The 21475-nt window shown below is 45.9% G+C and overlaps 1 protein-coding gene across 7 annotated transcripts in view; it reads right to left on the reverse strand.

The window, feature by feature from the left end:
* Window positions 1-545: 545 nt before the first annotated feature.
* The window catches only part of PPP1R21 (protein phosphatase 1 regulatory subunit 21), a 107717-nt gene continuing 86787 nt past the window's right edge, over window positions 546-21475 (reverse strand). For 6 of the 7 annotated variants that reach the window (XM_061551208.1, XM_061551207.1, XM_061551209.1 and 3 more), the window contains 4 exons: window positions 21028-21144; window positions 16476-16574; window positions 11815-11943; window positions 546-7212 (listed from right to left, as the gene is read on the reverse strand). In XM_061551208.1, the coding sequence (XP_061407192.1) occupies window positions 7186-7212; window positions 11815-11943; window positions 16476-16574; window positions 21028-21144 (372 nt within the window). In that variant the 3' untranslated portion in view covers window positions 546-7185. The remainder of the gene's footprint in view (window positions 7213-11814; window positions 11944-16475; window positions 16575-21027; window positions 21145-21475) is intronic. The other variant, XR_009755106.1, reaches the window with a different exon arrangement.

Genomic DNA, 21475 nt, shown 5'->3' on the forward strand with positions numbered 1-21475 from the left:
ATCCACATATTTGCTACTTTGTTGCTCGCCCGTCACCACAGGACGTCCCCCCCCCAGATATTTCTCCATGGATTTCTGTTGGGTGATTCGCCACTAGCATGGCTCGGTAGGCTACCGTACCACTGCGGCCGTATGTATAAGATGGCAGTGCCCTTGGCAAAGCTAACGGACCTCTGCCCCTCAGATAAATAAACCGTACCTATTTGAGTCCACCCATCGCTATTATTTCTAAGTAACATTTAGCAGTTGTGGCACAAGGCTTCGAGTATTTCCCTGCCATTCTGACGATGTGGTTGAAATGGTAGATGGCAGCAGCCATGGCTTTTTCACGTGGCTTGCAAACAAAATTCGTTCCCCCATCGACATGTGTAACACACATTCACTCCTACAATTACTCAGCACATACACACTCCCACCGTTGTTTTTCCACGGCACAGATCGGTGGAACTTAAGACTTCAGTTCTCTCCTAGATTGCATTAGCAACCCGCGACTGGAAGAACTGGTGCGTAACCTTTTCCAGCCAAATGGAAGCCACTCCTCCAAATACGTTTAGCGATTTTATTGACACAAAGCCACTTATTTTCAGGGTGTGCAAAAGTCACTGCCATTGAGAGATTCTCCACTTTCACCCTGCACTGAACTACTCTGGGGTGCTGCAAGAACTGTCTATCTAATGCACTCCAATCTCAACCAAGTCTCGCAGATATGAGCGGACTGCTTGAAGTGAGAGCAGCTACAGGATCACCTGCACAGGCTGCCGTGGCAGGGAGAGGGAGTGTTTGTCCATTAACCCCACCATGCAGCCTGGACATCTGGTAATGGTCGTGTCCCCCACCCCACTATGGCGACCTAAGCAGTGTTTCATGGCAAATGGTATAACCTCATTGTGTCTTCATGTATTGTCATCATGCTCTCCTGAAGGTCTGATGTTGAGAGGCATTTATCAGGGCCAGACCCAGCTGTGTGTGGTGTGCATGGTGAAGCAGTTGAGGGAGTTTCCTCCGGGGAGCACCGCGGCCGTGGCGTTCCACTTCAATTGTAGCAGTGAATGAGTTCGTTGGCACAATTGCAAGGTAGACCAAGAAGACTGCGCTGTGTACAACGTATAAAGCACTGTAATGACGGCGATTAGCCTCTGGTAATTATCAGAGTTGGTGTGCAATTGTGATGGGGATTAGAAATAGATCAAACCAAAGAGCAATTGGGCACAAATGATTAATCAGTCCTTTCCCTTTTGAAGCTGAAATTGGTAAAGTTGAATCTCAATATGTGTGTCTAACTTAAGAGGAAGGTGCAAAACAAAGCGATGAAGACATTGAAGCAACTCGTGAGCTGCAGTTACATTGGGGAAACGAAACGACATGTGTCGGACCGCGTCCGTGAACACAAGGCAGATCTGAAACACGGTAAGACCAATACCTCTGCCGTTGCCGATAATTGTTTTAACGCTGTGGGCTCACACGAAATTGATTTTTCCAAGACGGAGGTACTCTGAAAACCTACCGGCTACCTTCAGAGATTTGTTCATGAAGCCATCCAGATATATATATACACAGACACAACTTCAACCGAGAGGATGGGTACAAACTGAGCAATCATTGGAAGGACGTTATTAACCAGGTAAAGTCTTAACTGACTGTGATGTTTCCATCCAACCTGCATATTGTCAGCAGTTATTTAGACTCTCTGTGTCTCTCTCTCTCTATGCCTCTCTCTTAGATCTCTCATGCTCACATGTCCGTTGCATTGCACTCTGATACTCACAGGCCCTTCGGATTACACCCGTTGGGTTGCACTCCCTCGTCGAGGAGGCCGCTCTCCTATCTTACAGTAACATGCTAAATTCTCACATTAACATCACTAGCCCCGACCACTTCTTTCTAACCCTTGAGCTACGCCCATTTTCAAACCTTTTAAAACAGTCTGCCTCAGCAGCAGACCATGCTTTTTCACCTGATGATGGACGCTTGTGTTGCGCACGAAACGTCGTGATTTATTTTATTTTATACCTACGTGACTTTACCGAAAAAACTAAAGAGTATGAATCACAGTGTTCATGAAAATTATCCATATTTTATAGGAAGCAGTGAAATTGATGTCAAACATGCCGTGCCCCTTTTCATTCCACAGAAAAACAATATCCAACTGGGAAGTAAAAGCAATAAATGAGCACACTCCGATCTTGCCTCTGCTTTATCCTCTACTTTACCTCGATCTTTGACAAAGCAGCTATTGGTTTCAGAATGGAAATAAGCAAAAAAAGCTCAAGAATTAGTAGTGGAGCCTGATCATTGAGTCTGGTTTATAGAGGAAAAACATCAAGCTCTGGGCTCATGAAAGGTTGTGGGAAGTTAATAGTGGTCCGCGTCGTCGAGAGAAGCCGCCTCCTGGCGTGGCTGCCAAAGTGCACGACCGCTCCTTTGAGCAGCAGGCACTGAGATCTTGGAATTGATCTTAACCACTGCGTGTCAAGATTCTCAGCCACTATTTTCAGTGTCGTTGTGAACACTGTCACGAAATTCAGGGCAGAGCACTCACACTAAAGAAAAGGTGTTCATAATAAAGGGTTGTTTTGAGTTGTATCACGTAAACATAAATTTATCGCGAAACCCACCACCACCCGGCACAGCCAATAAGTAAACATTATCACGTGAACAAAACGTGCCAATTATTTACTAGTTCAGCACACCGGTTCTGTTGCATTGAAATGTTTTGATACTCCTACTGATACTCCTGCTGTTATGGAGTGACTCATGCAGCCAGCTGTGGCTGCAGAATTTGGTAGTACATGTTATGTATATCGTTTATTGTAAAATTTCAATAACAGTACCTATGATCACTGTTACATTGCTTTATTTTGATTTCGAAAACGTTTTGGTTTAGCCATATTTGTTTGTTGTAGTACAGAGTTAGACTGATAACTTTAATCTAAATTGTCTTATGGTTGTTATTGTTTGACTTGCATCCCACTGGGATTTTTGCACACAGCATTGATATACGGTGCTTTTTCCAGAAGTCTTTGCTGTTTTTTCCTGGATTTTTCTGTTTGTCACTTTAAGATGTTTCTTGTTCATGTTTTTGTTTGTTGCGGTTGCACTCGATTCAAGAGCCGAATGGCTCACAGGGCTATACCAATAAATTAAACTGAAACACAACATTAACAATTTGAGTACTGTGACGTTTCTGGCAAATCGCCTGATGAGGCTGGTTGTAATTAACATTGAAACGTCGTACTCCAATTGTAAATGTTGTGGGTTTACTCTCCAACCCACCGGTGTGCTGAACTACTAACTATTTGGCACATTTTGTTACCATTACAAACCTTACTAAATGGTTGTGTCGGGTGGTGGTGGGCTAACGACACATTTATATTTACGCTAACTGAAAACAAACTTTATAATGAATAATATTGGTCGCGAAAGCCTCGGAGTTAAATTTAAAAAGGTAAACACAGCTCTGAGGCCCTGGGGAAAACCATTTAAGATTAGTGGCTTCAGTGCAACATTCTGTAAACACAATAGTAATTTGAAGTCTCACAATGTCATCTGAAAATGTCTATTGCTTTGCCAATGACATTTAACTAGGGTTGAGCCTCAAGATTCGCAATTCGCTTTTCAAGGGAGGTGATGGCAGAGACCCTCAATACATTTTCTCTTTAAACCTCACTGTGTGACAAGAAGACCCTGCTTAGATGTTTGGTCAATTAATTGTAGACTAAAACGCTTCAAATAATATAATCACACACTGCTTGTGAATAATTGTGCAAAACTCAACATTTCAGACCGGGGTCGGCAACCTAAAATAACAATGGCAATTTTTTTTTTTAATTAGGTAAAGAACCTCGATATTTAAAGAGCCGCAATGCGACGTGGTGAATACTAGAGAGTGGGATCTCTTAAAAAATAACCGTCACGAAATAGCAGCACCGTAAAGAGCTGCACACAGCGCCTGCAAAGTCGCCCCAATATAAAATATAACAAAAGGGAGTTCCTCCGTTATTCACACTTAACCAATTGAAAAGTCAGCCCTTCCACGTTAAGATATCTCAGTCGCAATTGTTGACAGTATGAGGAGGGAGCATCAAAAAGTCCATAAAAATATAAACGTGAATGCCTTGGATGAAGTCGTGTTATTTTTTTCAACATGGTCCCCTTGAAACACAATGCACTTGGTCCATCAACAATTAGATCAATGGCCTCCTGCAAATCACTCACACCTTGTGTGTTGCTTCTTCTTGAGCCGAGTGGTTTGGTCTCCTCGACTGGGGATGCCTGGCTATCTCCACACTGCTTCCGATTGCATTCCAAGTCCCTGTCGCCCACCCTTCCAAGTGCTAAAACGATAAAAAAAAACCTGCGTATCACAGATCGTGCTCAACAGCGTTGCAGCGCTGCTCAGCTGGAACTCACTCAGTTGGGAGCTTCTGCAACCTGCCGAGCAATTAACGTCTGCCCTTGCGAGCATGAAACACAAACTCTAAACCAACAAGTTAACTTGCGTTTGGAAAATAACTAATAACTAATGTCCGGCTGAGTGCCTCTAACACTTTCATGGCGCTATATAAATGTGTATCATTATCACTAGGAAATCACTTTCCTCACTAATTATCTTTTCACTTTGAAGACAAGTAAAACACACTCGGAGCCAGGCATTTTCTCCAAATCTCTCAGTATGAAATCCGGTTTTTTTTCAGGCTTCTCTGGATATTTAGGATTTTCCAATTTTTTTAGTTCACAGCATATAACATAAAACATATAATACTAAATTACCGGAGTTGATCTCATGATGTGAAATGAGACATTGCTTTTTACAAACAAACTCTAACCTGACAATTTGTATCCTAATATATATTGGTCATAAACCGGAGTTTGCAAATAAAACAGCATGTGGGAGTAAACAAATGATAAACTCTGTAGATATCAGCGACCTACTTGCTGTACTGGCTTATGACAGGAATCACCTCGATGTAATCCAGCACACCGCTACCACACTGCTGGATATACGTGCATCTCGATAAGCCCATAATCACGCAGCCATGGCTCCCAGCATCCATCCACACTAAGTGTTCACTGTACGGCCCAGGCTATCAGCCATGGTCTATCTACTGTTGGATGAAAGTATCCCCAAAGCTGTCACCATCCCTCACGGTCCTGTCATGCAACAATCAATCTGGCTCCTGCACTAAAGCTGATTGTAACACTCCACGTCTGTGGTCGTAGACTGTAAATACGTTCAGGTATATAACAGGACTGTGCAGCTGAAATTAACCATTCACTTCCTGATGGGTTTCCTCCTACCAAGGATATGAGGTCAGCAGAAGACAGCACAGCAACTAGAATGCTCAACTATTTTACGTATTCTAGTGCCATCCCCCATCAGGTTGGGACAGCACTGCGACAGGGAGCTCAACTCATACTTGGAAGGTTGCCATCTCAAATCCTGGCTGGGGGCTAAAGTCGGCACGTAATAATCCTCACAGGATATGTAAAAAGGAGTCCCACTGTGGGAATGTGACATCAGCTATCTTATTTCCCACAGCTGGGCCATGGCTACCAGATGAGAATAATAGCGGTTGCAATAGCCCAGGAGTCGTAGTAGGAGCACATTCACCGCTTGTTGCAGGGGGTTCACTGTTCAAACTTAGTCGGCCGCCCTGGTTATTACTGCAGGTGTGTATTAACTGTAGATAATGCGCCGTCTGCTTCGCAGTGGATGTCGAAGAACCGATAACGTAATTGGGAAAAGAGTTTGGGTACTGTGTCATCATCACGGTGCAACTTTTAATATGGCTGCAAAATTACTCAATTTGGTATTACACAAAGCAATGACCCCTCCCGTGAAGCTACTGCTGATCATGTCTGTGAAACACGGCACCTCCAGGATAGCAATTTGCAATAATAATGGCGGAAACATCAAATGTACTAATTGTTATTCATTAAAAAATTGGCTCAAAGTCCCAAGCAGTGCATCCTGATCATTAACACCTCGGTGATTCAGTGACACTTTCCTGGCTAAACATTATTTAGACAAATATGTACATTTCATGGTGACAGGCAATTAAACTGCATACTTGGGTATATTCGTGTTATTTAAAGTCAAACACATTTACTGAATCAATATTCATTAAAACAGAAATTGTCCAAACATCCATTTGCAAGATACTATTTAGAGTGTGAGGGTTCCTTGGATAAGAGATTATTAAAAGATCAGACTCCAGTGATCATCAATGCCACCACACAGCCATCACTTCCGCCAGATTCTGAAACTGCTGCACAGTGAACACACAATCTTTAATGTCTGTTCCACTGGTATTGGTATCCACCATCTGGCTTCAGAGCTTCTCATAAGCGTGCGGACTCTTAGTGCCATACTCACGCCCATGTGCGTAACCTGCCCTCCCTAAACAACCCAGTCATCCCATCCTCCTTTGTCCGATTCTGTCTACAATGATTTCCAATGTCCAAATTGCTTGCACTATCATGCCCAAAGATTCATGACATCCTCTATGTGCTTATATATAAGGGCCAGAATATTTCCCAGTTATTCTTAAAGAAATTACTGCTGCCTCAAACATCGATACAAATTACATTTACAACTTAATTATTTGATACCCACAGTGACAAATCAAATATCTAACTTAATTCAAATGGCAAAATGTGCATTTGTAATTCAGCATCCTGGTCCCAGTAACATTCAGGATTTGTTAATCCCCCAAATAAAATTACATTGAGTCCATGGTGTTCACAGATTGCTCCTTGAAATAACATCGGTTTACCCAGTGCCTTTGTATGTATGTTGAACTTCTTTCGCACGGGGGTAGGGCCTCTTTGGTTAAAGGGAACCTTACACTTCTGATGAGACAAAAATACTGTGAAGCCAGTGTGGCATTAGCCTTTTTTAAACAAATCACAACCGGGAAACACCAATTGTGACAAGGGCTGCCCAACAATATGACAGATTAAACATTTCATTTTTAGTGCCCAAACAAAATCCCGACAATACGTCTATTCTTATTATTGCCATCAATCAGACGAGTCAGCACATTTATATCAAGCCTCTAAAATGCAGCAGACGGTGTTCACGTGGCTCCGAGTTTATCTCTTGGACCTCAGCGGGGGGGTGCTGCATTTGTGAGCACAGCGATGTAGACGGTGGAGGCCGTAGCAGACGATCACCATCACTCTTCACCGGGACTTCTTCTTAGAGCTTGCCTTCAAAAAGGATACAGCATAGTCAGGATTGTTGATTAACAGTGTATAACTTTTGGGGAATTTTATCACCAATTATAACTATTTTGACAGCTATGGATATATAAAGCTTAGCTATAAAGACTGCGATTCATAAATTACTTTTTGAGGGGTTTGCCCACGTAATGATGTGGCCAAACGAAACTCTCCTCCACCCTGCAGACAAACATATTAACTTGCCGTGTGTACCCACATTTAATGCTCGAATTATCACTACAGGTCGCCGATAAGCTGAAGAACAATTATTCCAACCAAAATGTTGCGTTTTCGATACATTTTACTTGATGAAACACCAAGCATCTTCAGGCCAGATCGTTAAGTGGCCTAACCAAGAAAATCAAATATGAATAAGAGTGGCTGAAAAAGACACGTGTGGTAAGTCGACTGTATCATCATAATCATAACCTGCCATAATAAATCCACTTCTGGATGAAGGCCTCCAAAAGCTGTCACCATCTTTTATGGTCTTGCGATGCAATAATCTACGCAGCACCAATGCACAAACTAATTTCATTGCTACACCTCCATGGTACAAACTGTATCATCATCATCACCAACCATGGATTACTTAAACAGTGAAGTTCACACAATACACATGTCTCGAATATAGCAATGTAGCGCTACCATGTGGTGACAGGGTGAACGAAAAAACAATGCATTGACGTTTGATAAAAAAATCCATCAAATTCCACAATTAAGAACCAGTGGAGCAGACTGCCGCTGTTCTCTTATCCTGTAACTCTGTTCTGTGTTACCCCCATTGTCATTCAAGCCATTGAACTCAATGTCACTGTTATCCATCACACGCAACACACCCATACACACCTTCGCAAACAATGGCACCTCCCATATACGTGTTCATTCCTTTCTGCCAGTCTACAATAATTTACATTTCCATGATATTATTTGTTTCTTAAGGTCTGTCCACCTGTTACCCGTAGTTTAAAGATTACTCGTGGACATGCGTCTACGTGTATCAGAAAAGCTGTTTAGGACAGCACCCTATTACAAAATACATAAAAAAGTAAGAATATGTATATTGTTGATTAGTTCTGTAGTTGAAACCAATCCTGGTCCCATTGGTGCCACATCTTCTCCAGCACTCACCTTTAAGTCAACAGATTTAAAAAAACAGACAGGGTCTTGACATTGTCCATGGTAATATTGGAGGCCTTGTCGCTAAATTTTTAAAATTCAAAATTGAATTCAATAATATTTGCCCAGACATCTTCTGTATGTCTGAAACATAGCTTACCTCGTATTTAAATCCTAGCCTAATATAAATTGAAGGATATAATATATTACCTGCCTATGTTAGCTGTTATTTCCGACTCTCTCTCGATGCCTCTCTCTTAGATCTCTCACATGTCCTTTGGATTGCACTCTCATGCTCACATGTCCTTTGGATTGCACTCTCATGCTCACATGTCCTTTGGATTGCACTCTCATGGTGCTAAGCTCTCATTAACACTGCTGTTGTGCGCATATGCCAGTATGATACTCGTATGCGGTGACGGAAGCTCATTCATGCTAATCTCCCTCCCTAATCCCTCTCTCCCTAATCTCCCCCATTAACACAACTGACGTGCTTACATCCGTGGATGGAATTCCTTTCCAGTTCAGACCCCGCTTGCTTGCCCATCGCCACACATATAACCTTGTTGTAGCTGCTCTCTCGCTGGTTCAGCAGTTCCACTGCTGGATTATATTTTTTCTGCCTGAGGACGACCGCTTGTGTTGCGATCGAAACGTCGTGATTTATTTTATTTTATACCTAAGTGACTTTACCGAAAGAACCAAAGAGTATAATACATATTAGACAATCAAGAGGAGGAGTGTGGCGACACGACACCGCTCCAACCTATCTCGGAGTGAAGCCCGACTGTACGCGAACCTTCCATAACCACCTGAAAAAGGTAGCCACCAAGACCAAAACAAGGCTCAATCGGGTCCAGAAACTGGCATACACAGGCTGGGGAGCATTAGTAACCAGTGCTACGGACATCAAGGATGGCCTTTGAGTACTCTGTAGCCGAGTACTGTGCACCAGTATGGACCAGAAGTAGTCACACATGACTTGTTAATGTCCAACTGAACACTGCAATGCGGTGTATCACTAGAACCCTCTGCTGCAACCCTCTGGGAAGTCTTGCGAATTGAGGAAAACAGTCGCCTTTCCATTAATCAGGAGTTCAATAACATCCCTTGTCCATCACTTGAAGTCACGCCGTAAGCCCTTTTTCACCCATGAGTTTAACCTTAAACATTGCAAATTCAAGCTTGGAGGGCTGAATGGAGTTAAAAAGAAGTCGCAAACAAACAACTCGTGAAAGACCCAACGCAGAAGATCCTAGATTTGACCTTCCACAAAGATAATCTTCCACCCTAAATCGCATCCACACAAATCATGGCAGATGTGGCTACCTGATGCATAAATGAAATAATGAAAAACTCTCCAGTGTACAACTGTGGTCACCCAGAACAGATAGTACAATATATAACGACGCAATGCCCGATCCACAAATACGGAGACATCGTAGTGATAACACTCCACTGCTCTTGACGTGCGTATCTGGCTTGACCACCTGAATGTGAAATTGTAGTTGTTGCTCTGCGTCTCCATCAGCAGCCGTACGAAAAAAGACGTGTGGCTGCAGAGACCGAAATTAATTTGAGCAGATCTGGAGGCTGTCCGAGGTTCCTGGAGAAGCTGAAAGATAAGTTTCTTACCAGGTGATGACGATGAAATAAATTTCATTTGACAAGCAGGGGCCTTGGTGTGGCACGCACACTTTACCCATCAAGTAAATATGTAGGCAAAAGTGTTAGCAAGCACCTACGAATGTTGACAGGGCACACTCGGAGATGATGTAATCAATACCATGCCCAGCAGCATGCATCTGACCAAGCGATGATGTTTCATGAATACATAACGAATCGATGAAAGGCTGAGTTGATCTTTGGGAATTTCAGGACAAATTCACATATGACTTGCTATTGATATTGTGTATGGCTATAAATTTAATTCAGGTGACCAAGATAGTAGTGTAGACGATGAACCACGACACCACCATTCAGGTCAATGCACAAACAACAAATAAACAAATATCCATCATAGCCTTGCGGACTGTTGGGGCAAGTGCTGTCCGTGAGTTCCTATTAAGGTTGGCATGACACAAGAAGGCATAGTATGGCCAGCATGACACTCAGTAACCTTTATCTGCCGAGTGCCGATATTTACACCCCGCATCAGGTACTAATTTAAGGCTACGTTGACCTCCTGGAGGCCCAGCAACAGTTCAGATATTCGTCACTGATGTTGGCCATGACCTAGAATTAAAACTGGTTCGCCAGGTTTGTAGGGCAGAGCACTAACCACTCTATTACCGCTATGCTACTGCTACCAACGTGAACATTCAATGAAGGCCGGCACAGCACATGAGGGGGTGGGTTGCCAGCACCACGCCCGGCCACCTTTGTCTCCCAAGTGGTGATGTTTGCACACCTCACTAGGTACTCATTTGAGGCAGAGTTGACATAGGGGAGGCTGAGGATCGGTTCAGATAATCGTCACTAGTGTTGGCCGTGAGTGGGAATCAAACTCACGTGGTCAGGTTCGTAGCACACCGCGCTACATACACACAACAACTGCCATTTGCCACTAAGTGGTTGTGAAGTCACCATGGCGCTTGTGCCAGGCCAGGCTAGATATACAAACATAGACATAACTTCAACCGTGATGATGGGTTCAAACTGAGTAATCATTGGAAAGATGTTATTAACCATGTAAAAAAGATTTAACTACACATATTTGTGCCATCTTATTTGACAGGCACTTTTCTACTTTACCGAGTGTTGACATCCCCAGCGTTTAACAGTACTGCTTTTTTGTATTTGGATTCTCAACCAACATCGGTTTAGGTCGAGGTACACCGATTGTTTTCTTGCCCATGACGACGTTGACCAATTTCTCTTGTAGCTCCGTTTTCTTGCACACGATGTTGACCAATTTCTCTTGTAGCCCCGCCCACCACCCCCACGTTTCATTCCCTGGTTACCACATTCAGATAAGCCCCTCCCCCCTTAACTTGTATTTAAGGGCTGGTCTTTCGCTGGCATGAGGTAATGGAACATACCCAGATGCCATGGGTTGACTGACTGAGATGAATGGCCGATGCACCAACTGTACCCCCTATTGTGCCAACTTGCTGTGTTTTAGCCGCCCGGCGCTCCCCTCGTTGTTGTGAGCGTCGTTCCTCTACCCTCCGCTGTTGCTGAAGGGTGACTGCTTCCAACTGCCCAGGAGCATGCTTCACGAGCCTCCTCCACAGAGGGCGATTTTGATACTGCTGGTACTCGTCATCCCCAAGTCCACTCAGTTCCACATCCTCTTGCATTACATCACTCCATCTCATCGCTAGCCTGTGCCACCCCTGTCCAGCTAAACAAAATCTGTCTTGGCATGTGGTGGCTGGGCATTCAGGCTAAACACATACACATGCAGACACACACATGTAAAGGAAAACACACGCGTACACGTAGACGTGTGCAAATGAGCATGCACACCTTGCCGGCGAGCTTGAGGGCGTCTATCTGGTCCCTCTGTGTTGCGAGCGTCTCGTTGACGCTGCACAGGTGATCACTCATCATGCTCAGCTGGTCCTCATAGCTCCGCTTTGTGGTGGCGAGCTCATCCTGCACGACACCAAAGACAAAGATCCGCCATATAGCCTTAACGGACTGTTGGGGCAAGTGCTGTTAGCGAGCACCTATGAAGGCCAGCATGGCAAACAAGGGAGTGGGTGGCCAGCACCACGCCTGGCCGCCTTTGTCTCCCCAGTGGCAATGTTTATACATCGCACCAGGTACTCATTTGAGGCTGAATCGACCTATGGGAGGCCCAAGATGGGTTTAGATAATCGTCACTGGTGTTGGTTGTGAGCGGGAATCGAACTCGGGACGCCGGGTTCGTAGCGCAGTGCAGCGCTAACTGCTAGACAACCGCTCATGACACCACCACCACCACCACCCAACACAGACCATCTTCTTGGTTCTTTCGGTAAAGTCACGTAGAAGGGAAGTAATAAAATAATAAAAATAAAACATAATAAAATTATTCTCACGACGTTTCGGCCACAACGCAAGCAGCCGTCCTCAGGTGAAAACCAGGTCCGTCGAGGCGACAGTCTGAATGAAACAGCACACGAGCTTGGAGCATATATATAAGCTGGGCGCCTTGACAAAAGAATTTGCATATCAAGAGGAATTTAGCATATTTATGGAAAATGCAGGAATGTGATTAGTACTACATATGCATGTGCATTATGCAGGATTAACAGTATCAAAGGGAGCTGCAGTTGCTGCTGCAGTTGCTGCTGCTGCTGCTGCAGTTTCTGCTGCAGTTTCTGCTGCAGTTGCTGCTGCTGCTGCAGTTGCTGCTGCTGCTGCTGCAGTTGCTGCTGCTGCTGCTGCTGCAGTTGCTGCTGCTGCAGTTGCTGCAGTTGCTGCTGCTGCTGCTGCAGTTGCTGCTGCTGCAGTTGCTGCTGCTGCTGCAGTTGCTGCTGCTGCTGCAGTTTCTGCTGCTGCTGTAGTTTCTGCTGCTGCTGCTGCAGTTGCTGCTGCTGCAGTTGCTGCCTTATCCATTTTAATATAACACTATGTATTATTCTACCCACCCTAATGTATATCACACTGCTATATATCTACTATACAATTACGACACCATACATTACTCTGCACACTACACCATGCCAGTGAGTGGAACGCGGTCTGAAAGTCACCGTAAACGTGAACACAATCAGTTAAGATCCGAAATGGTTTATTACGTCCTTCCAATGATTGCTAAGCCAGAATCCATCTTCTCGGTTGAAATTGTCTCGGTGTTTGTATATGTGGATCGCCTCATGAACGAATCTCTCATGGTAGCCAGATGGCTTGCAGAGAACCTCTATCTTGGAGAAGTCAATATCATGTGAGCCCACTGAATTATAACAGTGATCTGCCACGGCTGAGGTGTTTGTCCTACCGTGTTTCAAGTCTGCTTTATGTTCACGGATGCGGTCCGAGACATGTCGTTTGGTTTCTCCAATGTAACTGCTACCACAGAGGAAACTTAGATGGTAGACGCCAGGGTACTGTATGTCTGGAACCACATCTTTTACAGACGGGACCAGATCACGGATTTTATGTACTGTGTTGAATCGGACCTGGATCTTGTGTTTATTCAGGATTTTCGAGATCTTTTTTGTGACCCCAGCAATGTAGGGTAAGGTGATGGTCTTGAAAGGCTCCTCAACAGGATCCTTCTTGATGGTTGGGGTGATGGCCTTGCGGATTGTGTAGTCGGAGTAACCATTAGCCTTAAGGATGGATGGTGGTGGGAATCCGGTTTTAGGTAAACCGGATTCCCACCACCATCCATCCCAGAAGAATTCCCTCATCAAGACTCTATACCATAGAGCCCAAGGCATTTCCGACCAGGAACACATTGGCAGTGAACTCAAACACGTACGCCAAGCTCTTAAGGCTAATGGTTACTCCGACTACACAATCCGCAAGGCCATCACCCCAACCATCAAGAAGGATCCTGTTGAGGAGCCTTTCAAGACCATCACCTTACCCTACATTGCTGGGGTCACAAAAAGATCTCGAAAATCCTGAATAAACACAAGATCCAGGTCCGATTCAACACAGTACATAAAATCCGTGATCTGGTCCCGTCTGTAAAAGATGTGGTTCCAGACATACAGTACCCTGGCGTCTACAAACTAAGTTTCCTCTGTGGTAGCAGTTACATTGGAGAAACCAAACGACATGTCTCGGACCGCATCCGTGAACATAAAGCAGACCTGAAACACGGTAGGACAAACACCTCAGCCGTGGCAGATCACTGTTACAATGCAGTGGGCTCACATGACATTGACTTCTCCAAGACAGAAGTTCTCTGCAAGCCATCTGGCTATCATGAGAGATTCGTTCATGAGGCGATCCACATATACAAACACAGAGACAATTTCAACCGAGAAGATGGATTCTGGCTTAGCAATCATTGGAAGGACGTAATAAACCATTTCGGATCTTAACTGATTGTGTTCACGTTTACGGTGACTTTCAGACCGCGTTCCACTCATTGGCATGGTGTAGTGTGCAGAGTAATGTATGGTGTCGTAATTGTATAGTAGATATATAGCAGTGTGATACACATTAGGGTGGGTAGAATAATACATAGTGTTATATTAAAATGGATAAGGCAGCAACTGCAGCAGCAGCAACTGCAGCAGCAGCAGCAGAAACTGCAGCAGCAGCAGAAACTGCAGCAGCAGCAGCAACTGCAGCAGCAGCAACTGCAGCAGCAGCAACTGCAGCAGCAGCAGCAACTGCAGCAGCAGCAGCAACTGCAGCAGAAACTGCAGCAGCAGCAGCAGCAACTGCAGCAGCAGCAGCAACTGCAGCTCCCTTTGATGCTGTTAATCCTGCATAATGCACATGCATATGTAGTACTAATCACATTCCTGCATTTCCCATAAATATGTAATATCGTTCACGACTCTTGGACACCGGAGTTGGAGGCACACGGGTTTATTTGACACAGCACGTTCGTGGCATACAGCACTGGAGGGGGTATCGGCCCCCTCACCCGACTAGCTAAGGATACACGTCCTAGCTACTCCTAGCCTGCCTCTTAGTCCTCCACTAATGGGCTAGGGGAGGCTATCTGGCCCGACACTGGTAAGTCGGGCCCGGTACCCGGAGTCCCAGACCAGCTCTTACAAGAGCACCGGCTCTGGCTTTCGGGACCACGCCGCTGGCTCAGTCCTGTTCGGCCCTGATAAGGACATCGAACCAGGGGAGTCCAGGGCTCTATCTAAGACGTCTTCAGTCTTCTCTGGTTAGCTTTTAACATAACTCCCGAGCCCTTTGATACATCCCCTTTTATACCCAACCCCTCCCTGAGGGGTGGGGCCCCGGGGGATCATAACGTTCGAACCAGCCCCCCCCCAGGGTGCCTGGCTCGGACGTCGTAGAGGGCACCTCCCCGTGCACTTACGTAGCCCCGTCCACTGTGTTTGTTTGCCATAGGCTGCCATGCATAACGGGCTCTCTCTCTAACACCCCTACAAATATGCTAAATTCCTCTTGATATGCAAATTCTTTTGTCAAGGCACCCACCTTATATATATGCTCCAAGCTCGTGTGCTGTTTCATTCAGACTGTCGCCTCGACGGACCTGGTTTTCACCTGAGGACGGCTGCTTGCGTTGTGGCCGAAACGTCGTGAGAATAATTTTATTATGTTTTATTTTTATTATTTTATTACTTCCCTTCTACGTGACTTTACCAAAAGAACCAAGAAGATGAATCCCTGCAGTCACGAAAGCTTTAAATCGAAATTCAACACAGACCACTACACGGTGGAGGGCACTTGCCAGGTTGAGTGTACTTTGAGGTGATGGCACTGACCTGTAAGTGTCATTGGTTAACACACTAGAGCCATTAGGAATATGCAGATCGTAATAATGAAACTTATAATAAGCTACATATAATACAATGAATAACTGTGACTCTGAGGCGAGTATCTGCACCTACTTTTTGGTGTTTTAGCCACCCGGTGCTCTGCTTTATGCTGTGAGAATTGCTCCTCTTCCTCCAATTGTTGTTGGGAGGTAACCGTTGCCAACTGCCCAGAAGCATCATTCACACACCTCATATGTAGAGAGCGACCGTGACACTGCAGGTACCCAGTCATTAAGCACGTCCAGGTCCCCCCTTTGCAATCATGCCTCTGGCCTTCTCCGTCCCCGCGTAGCCCCCCCGTGAGAGTTTCCCGGGCAGGCAGTGACCGAGCGTGAACACTGACAACGCGTGAAGCGGCAGTGCTGAAACGAAGCACGATGGAACAATCGAGCCCTGTCTGCCAGTGGAAACAGCAACATAAGTGCAGGCACCTCAATCCGTGAAAGGGATTTCGCTGGGATAGCCTGGAAGCCCACTCCACACGTGTAGAGATTTTACAGAGGAATGGAGTAATTAAGAATGCAAGTGTCACCTGTTTGAACCCGTTGATACACGATGAACGTGGTAGGGTATTTAGGGTGCGGTTATTCAATACAGTGTTGAAACCTGTGCGTAATTTTGGAAGTGATAGGAATTTTTTAATTGGCAGGACGCTGATATTGACTCATAAGAATTATGGATTAATGAGTGTAGTGACTCCATGACTCGACTCACCTGCAGACTGCTGAGGTTCTGGTTTGCTGTGTGAAGTTCGCTCTGAAACTGCTGCCGTGCTTTTTCTGCCAAACGGAGCCTTTTGCTGAGAGCACGGCACTGCATACACACAAAGACAAAGATCCCCCATTTCGCCTTAACAGACTGCTGGGGCAAGCGCTGTTAGCGAGTACCAATGAAGAACAGCACAGTACACGAGGGAGTGGGTGGCCACCACGCCCTGCCGCGTTGCCTCCCCCCCCTCCCAGTGGTGATGTTATACACCGCACCAGGTGCTTATTTGAGGCTGATTCGACCTAGCAGAGGCCCAGGATCGGTTTAGATATAATTGTCGCTGGTGTTGGGGTGGCCGTAAGCAGAAATCGAACTCGGGTCGCTGGGTTCATAGGGCAGCGTAGCACTGACCGCTACATCACCGCTCTCCATTGGCATACATACGCACAAACGTGCAAAAGGCATCCTTAACTTAGCCACACAGACTACAGGAGGGGCAGTAGCACTCATCATAATAGTGACGATCAATTGTGATTCTGATAGAGTGCCCTCCAGTACACCAGGGGGCAGCTCTGAACACTTCCCATGGTTTAAGCGACTTGCATCACATCTAAATCTCAACATTCAAAAAGGCACCCCCCAGTGGCAGCTGTCCCTGTGCAGCACGAGGTGATTTCAGCACCTGGCCTGCAAGTGAGCATTATTCTTCCAGTAGGGGGGTTGATTGCTGCTGTATGTAATCCCAATTGAGTAATGTCTGTGAATGATTATCCATCCACCCCCTGCCCCCCATTGATAACCCAACCACTATTGGCTTTGTCACATTAGATCCTCACAGTAACATCAAGTCATACTCAGGAGAGGCCCCCAGCTGATGATGATGTCACAGAACTATGTTCGAGGTACTTTCGAGAGATCTTTCTTACACAATGCCAGATCGTGCAAACTTACTATGGCAAAAAAACACGGTGATAAAACATCCAAATTACACAACATCCAGATGACACAACCGATATGCCATTTTATGAGTGTTTGTTGTGTGGCTATCTAACGGAATATTTATAACATGCTGAACTAAAGGAAAAAATACACACTTTAAATATTTCTGTGTATTAATTTGTGATTAAAATTGCAACTGAGTAAATGTGATAAGCTGGTGTGGCTTCCTGTATAACCCACGTATCACTCCCAATCCACTACATGAGTGGGAGATGGGGAGACTTTTTCGTAAACCCACCTGTTACGCATCATCATGTTACCATAAACACAATTCGTCCCATCACCTAGGCACAAATGGATGTTGTGGATTCAAAGCGAGATATGATCAGTAGAACTTAAATACCTGAAAAAAGGCTCTTTAAATCAAAGACCAGAATCTGATGGGACAAGGTCTTTGAGTGGACCAAGCAAGCAAGCACTGAAGGACTCTCAAGACCTAACGTGACGTGCTGGTCAAGAACCCATGGGAAGACAACACGGACGTTGTCGCTGTACAGGAGAGGAGGACATCAAGCGGACGAGCGAGTTGCAAAATAAATGGTTGCACCCTGCCATCTACCACCCTAACCATGGCCTCAGCCACCTTCGTCATTCAAGGCCAAAAAGACTACGCTCTCAAGTCCACCGCAATAAGCGACGACACATCATCAATAACCCTTCAAAATCTTGATTTGAAGCTTTAGTGACTGCAGGAATCCATACTCTTTGGTTCTTTCGATAAAGTCACGTAGGTAGAAAAATAATAGATCACGACGTTTCAATCGCAACACAAGCAATTCTCATCAGGTGGGACAACCACTGCAAGAAAAAACTTCTGAAGTAGGCGAGATCTGCCGTGGCACGAGGTTATATAGGACTTGGCAGTAGGGGGGGGAGAGAGAAGGGGGAGAAGGAGGTGGGACAGAAAGTGGACCCCCCGGCAGCACCCGGGTCATTGAAGTAGAGATCGGAGAGAGATGCAGAGAGAGAGAAAGAGACACAGAGTCGGAAATAACAGCTGACATAGGCAGGTAGGATGGAAAAATCAGTCAGTTCAGACTTTATCTGGTTAATAACGTCCTTCCAATGATTGCTCAGTTTGTAGCCATCTTCTCAGTTGAAGTTGTGTCTGTGTTTTCTATCTGGATGGCTCCATGAACAAATCTCTGATAATAGCCGGTGGGTTTGCAGAGTACCTTCGTCTTGGAAAAGTCAATTTCGTGTGAGCCCACTGCATATAAACAATGATCAGCAACGGCAGAGGTATTGGTCCTGCCGTGTTTCAGATCTGCCTTATGTTCGCAAACGCGGTCCGAGACATGTGGTTTCGTTTCCCCAATGTAATTGTTGCCGCAGCCACAACTCAGTTTGTAGACACCCGGGTATTGCATCACATCCTTCACAGATGGGATCAAATCACGGATTTTGTGTACTGTGTTGAAACCAACCTGGATCTTGTGTTTGTTTAAGATTTTGGAAATCTTTTTGGTAACCCCTGCTATGTATGGCAAAGTGATGGTATTGGTTTGATCCTCAGATGGTTGTCTCCCCATGGCTGGGAAGACAGCTTTGCGGATTGTACGGTCAGAATATCCCTTCATCCTGAGGGTTTGGTGTACGTTCTCCAGATTACTGGCTAGGTGATGCTGGTCGGATATGCAATGGGTCCTATGGTGTAGTGTTTGGATGAGGGAATTCTTCTGGGCTGGATGGTGGTGGGAGTCAGGCTTTAGATAGGCATCCATGTGGGTGGCTTTCCTGTAGACAGTGTCCCAACGAGCCATCAGGTCTCTTCTCGATCAACACATCCAGGAATGGTAGCTTGCCATCCTTTTCCACTTCCATGGTGAATTTGATAGATGGGTGTATGGAATTGATGTGGTTGAGAAATTGGTTCAGTGCTGGCAGGCCATGTGGCCAGATGACGAACGTGTCATCTACGTGTAATAAAACGGGTCGACGACAAGCGACTGTGTCTCCGTCTCTTTATTTCTTCGTCATTGGACAGCTCGCGTTCCGCTCTCCCGGTCACTCCACGGCACGTCGCGGAACTAACGTCCGGCTCCCGCGCCGCTCTCTCACTTCCCCGCTCCCGCGCACCGCTCGCAGACGGCGCGCTGGGAGCCGTCTCCGCGTCTCCACGTGGCCGATGGCTCGCGGAGACTCCCGACGTGGCCCAGCTTCCAGCTCCCACCAACTGACCCCGAGCCCCTTCCGGCTCCCCCTTATATCCTCTTCCCACGTCACCCAGACCTCTTAAGAACTTTCCAGATAATACCCCCCCCCCCTTAACGCCCGCGGGCTCCGCCCTTAGATCCTGCCCCCAATGGTTCGTGGCGCCTGGTTGGCTTAGGGGATGGGGCGGCGAAACCCCACATACGCTCGCATTACATCCGTATCTCTTCCACAAGGAAGGATGTAGGGTGGATGTCTGTGACAGTCATCATTGTAGATAAGACCCCCAAATAAGGAATGGACATCACCACCTCTACCAGCAGCTGCTCACCCGGCTATAGACGTGGGGTGACTCCAACAGTCACCAAACAATGGGGTCACTCAGAAGATGATGAAGCCGAAGGTGAAACTCGAATAAAGCGGCTGTCGGGCAACAGCTTAAGGGAGTATCGGAAAAACGTACATTTCAATTTGTCACTCAGAAACAGAACACTTGAAATAGTTCGTCAGAACTGGTGACCGAGATAAGGGCATCGCACTTCTGGAGTTGCTCAATTTTGCATGAAAAACACCAATGGGAAGACATCACCGCAGATTTGGACTTCACTCACTCTGGCCCTAAAGCCTTGCAGCTCCGCAGGAACCTAGGTGCCTCAAAACCAAGAGAGCACAGACTACCAACAACTACAGCAACTGTCGTGGCTTCCTAAACGCTGCTGTCCTGCTCAAAGGAATGCATGGACAAGCTCACCAAACAAGCTGTCCGGTAAACAACTCGCCATCGCCTTGAGCCAACTACCGCAAGCAACAGATCTGAGCAAACCGTGCACTGTCGCTGAAGTGGAAGAGGCCCCCAGAGCCACAAAGACCAACAAGGCACTAGGATATGATGGCATTTGTCCAGAGTTCTTCACGAGCGAGCATCCAGAATAAACACCTCTGTTGAGACCCAAACATCGGATTTCCTGACATTACTCAAGGACACTGGTGTGACCATCGACCGCATCAGAACATAAACAGGCCAATGCCAAAATCTCTTCCACAAATGGAAAATGAAAGACACAGCCACAGTCCACTTGTGGCCCAACTATATACCATATTGTAAACCACTGTAGTCTGCGCGCGTTCCTTCAGCAGAAGAATAGCAAATCTCCACGAACTCTCTCCTGGAGTCCTCTCGTGGCTAGCAGAAGAAAAAAATGTAAAGAACCTGGTTTGATCACAAAATAACAAATAGGATCGATATCTGAAAGAGAAAATCCTTGCCTCTGGCAGTTCACCAGCAAGCCTGGCTTTGCTGATGAGACACTGTTCTGTTAAAACCGGTCAAGAGTTTGCTTGTGTTGAATCAACCATGCTGAAAATATGCACGACCAGAAGGCCACAGGACTCCCGTGAGTCTTACCTCTGCGTGGAAGTGGACAGCTCTGCTGTCCGCCTGCTGCAGCTGAGCGGCAAGCTGAGTCACGCGTGCTGTGTAGTGGCGCTTGATCAGCTGCTCGCGCCCATCCTCCAGCACAGACTTGGGGGACATGGAGAGCGGCCACATTATTATTATCATCATTGTCATCAATAATTATCGTTCGCGTAATGATCTGGCGACCGGTGAGCAAAAAAAAAAAACAATTTGCGCATTAAATTCCAGCGCACGTGTTGGGTGGTGGTTAGCACACTGCGCTAACCACGATACAACCGCTCCCCAAAACGCACAGACACAGGACAGTCATGATGAACAAATTAGAATAGGTTTTAGCCTTTGTGGCAATAAAACAGTAGTTGTGTTAAGATGTTCAAACACCAAAGAGATACCTTTTGCAAGGCATCAAGTCTGCATTAACCACACGTACTTGTGC

Source organism: Lethenteron reissneri, chromosome 14 (genome assembly GCF_015708825.2).
Source record: "Lethenteron reissneri isolate LAM-NWPU_2019-01 chromosome 14, ASM1570882v1, whole genome shotgun sequence".
NCBI lineage: Eukaryota > Metazoa > Chordata > Hyperoartia > Petromyzontiformes > Petromyzontidae > Lethenteron > Lethenteron reissneri.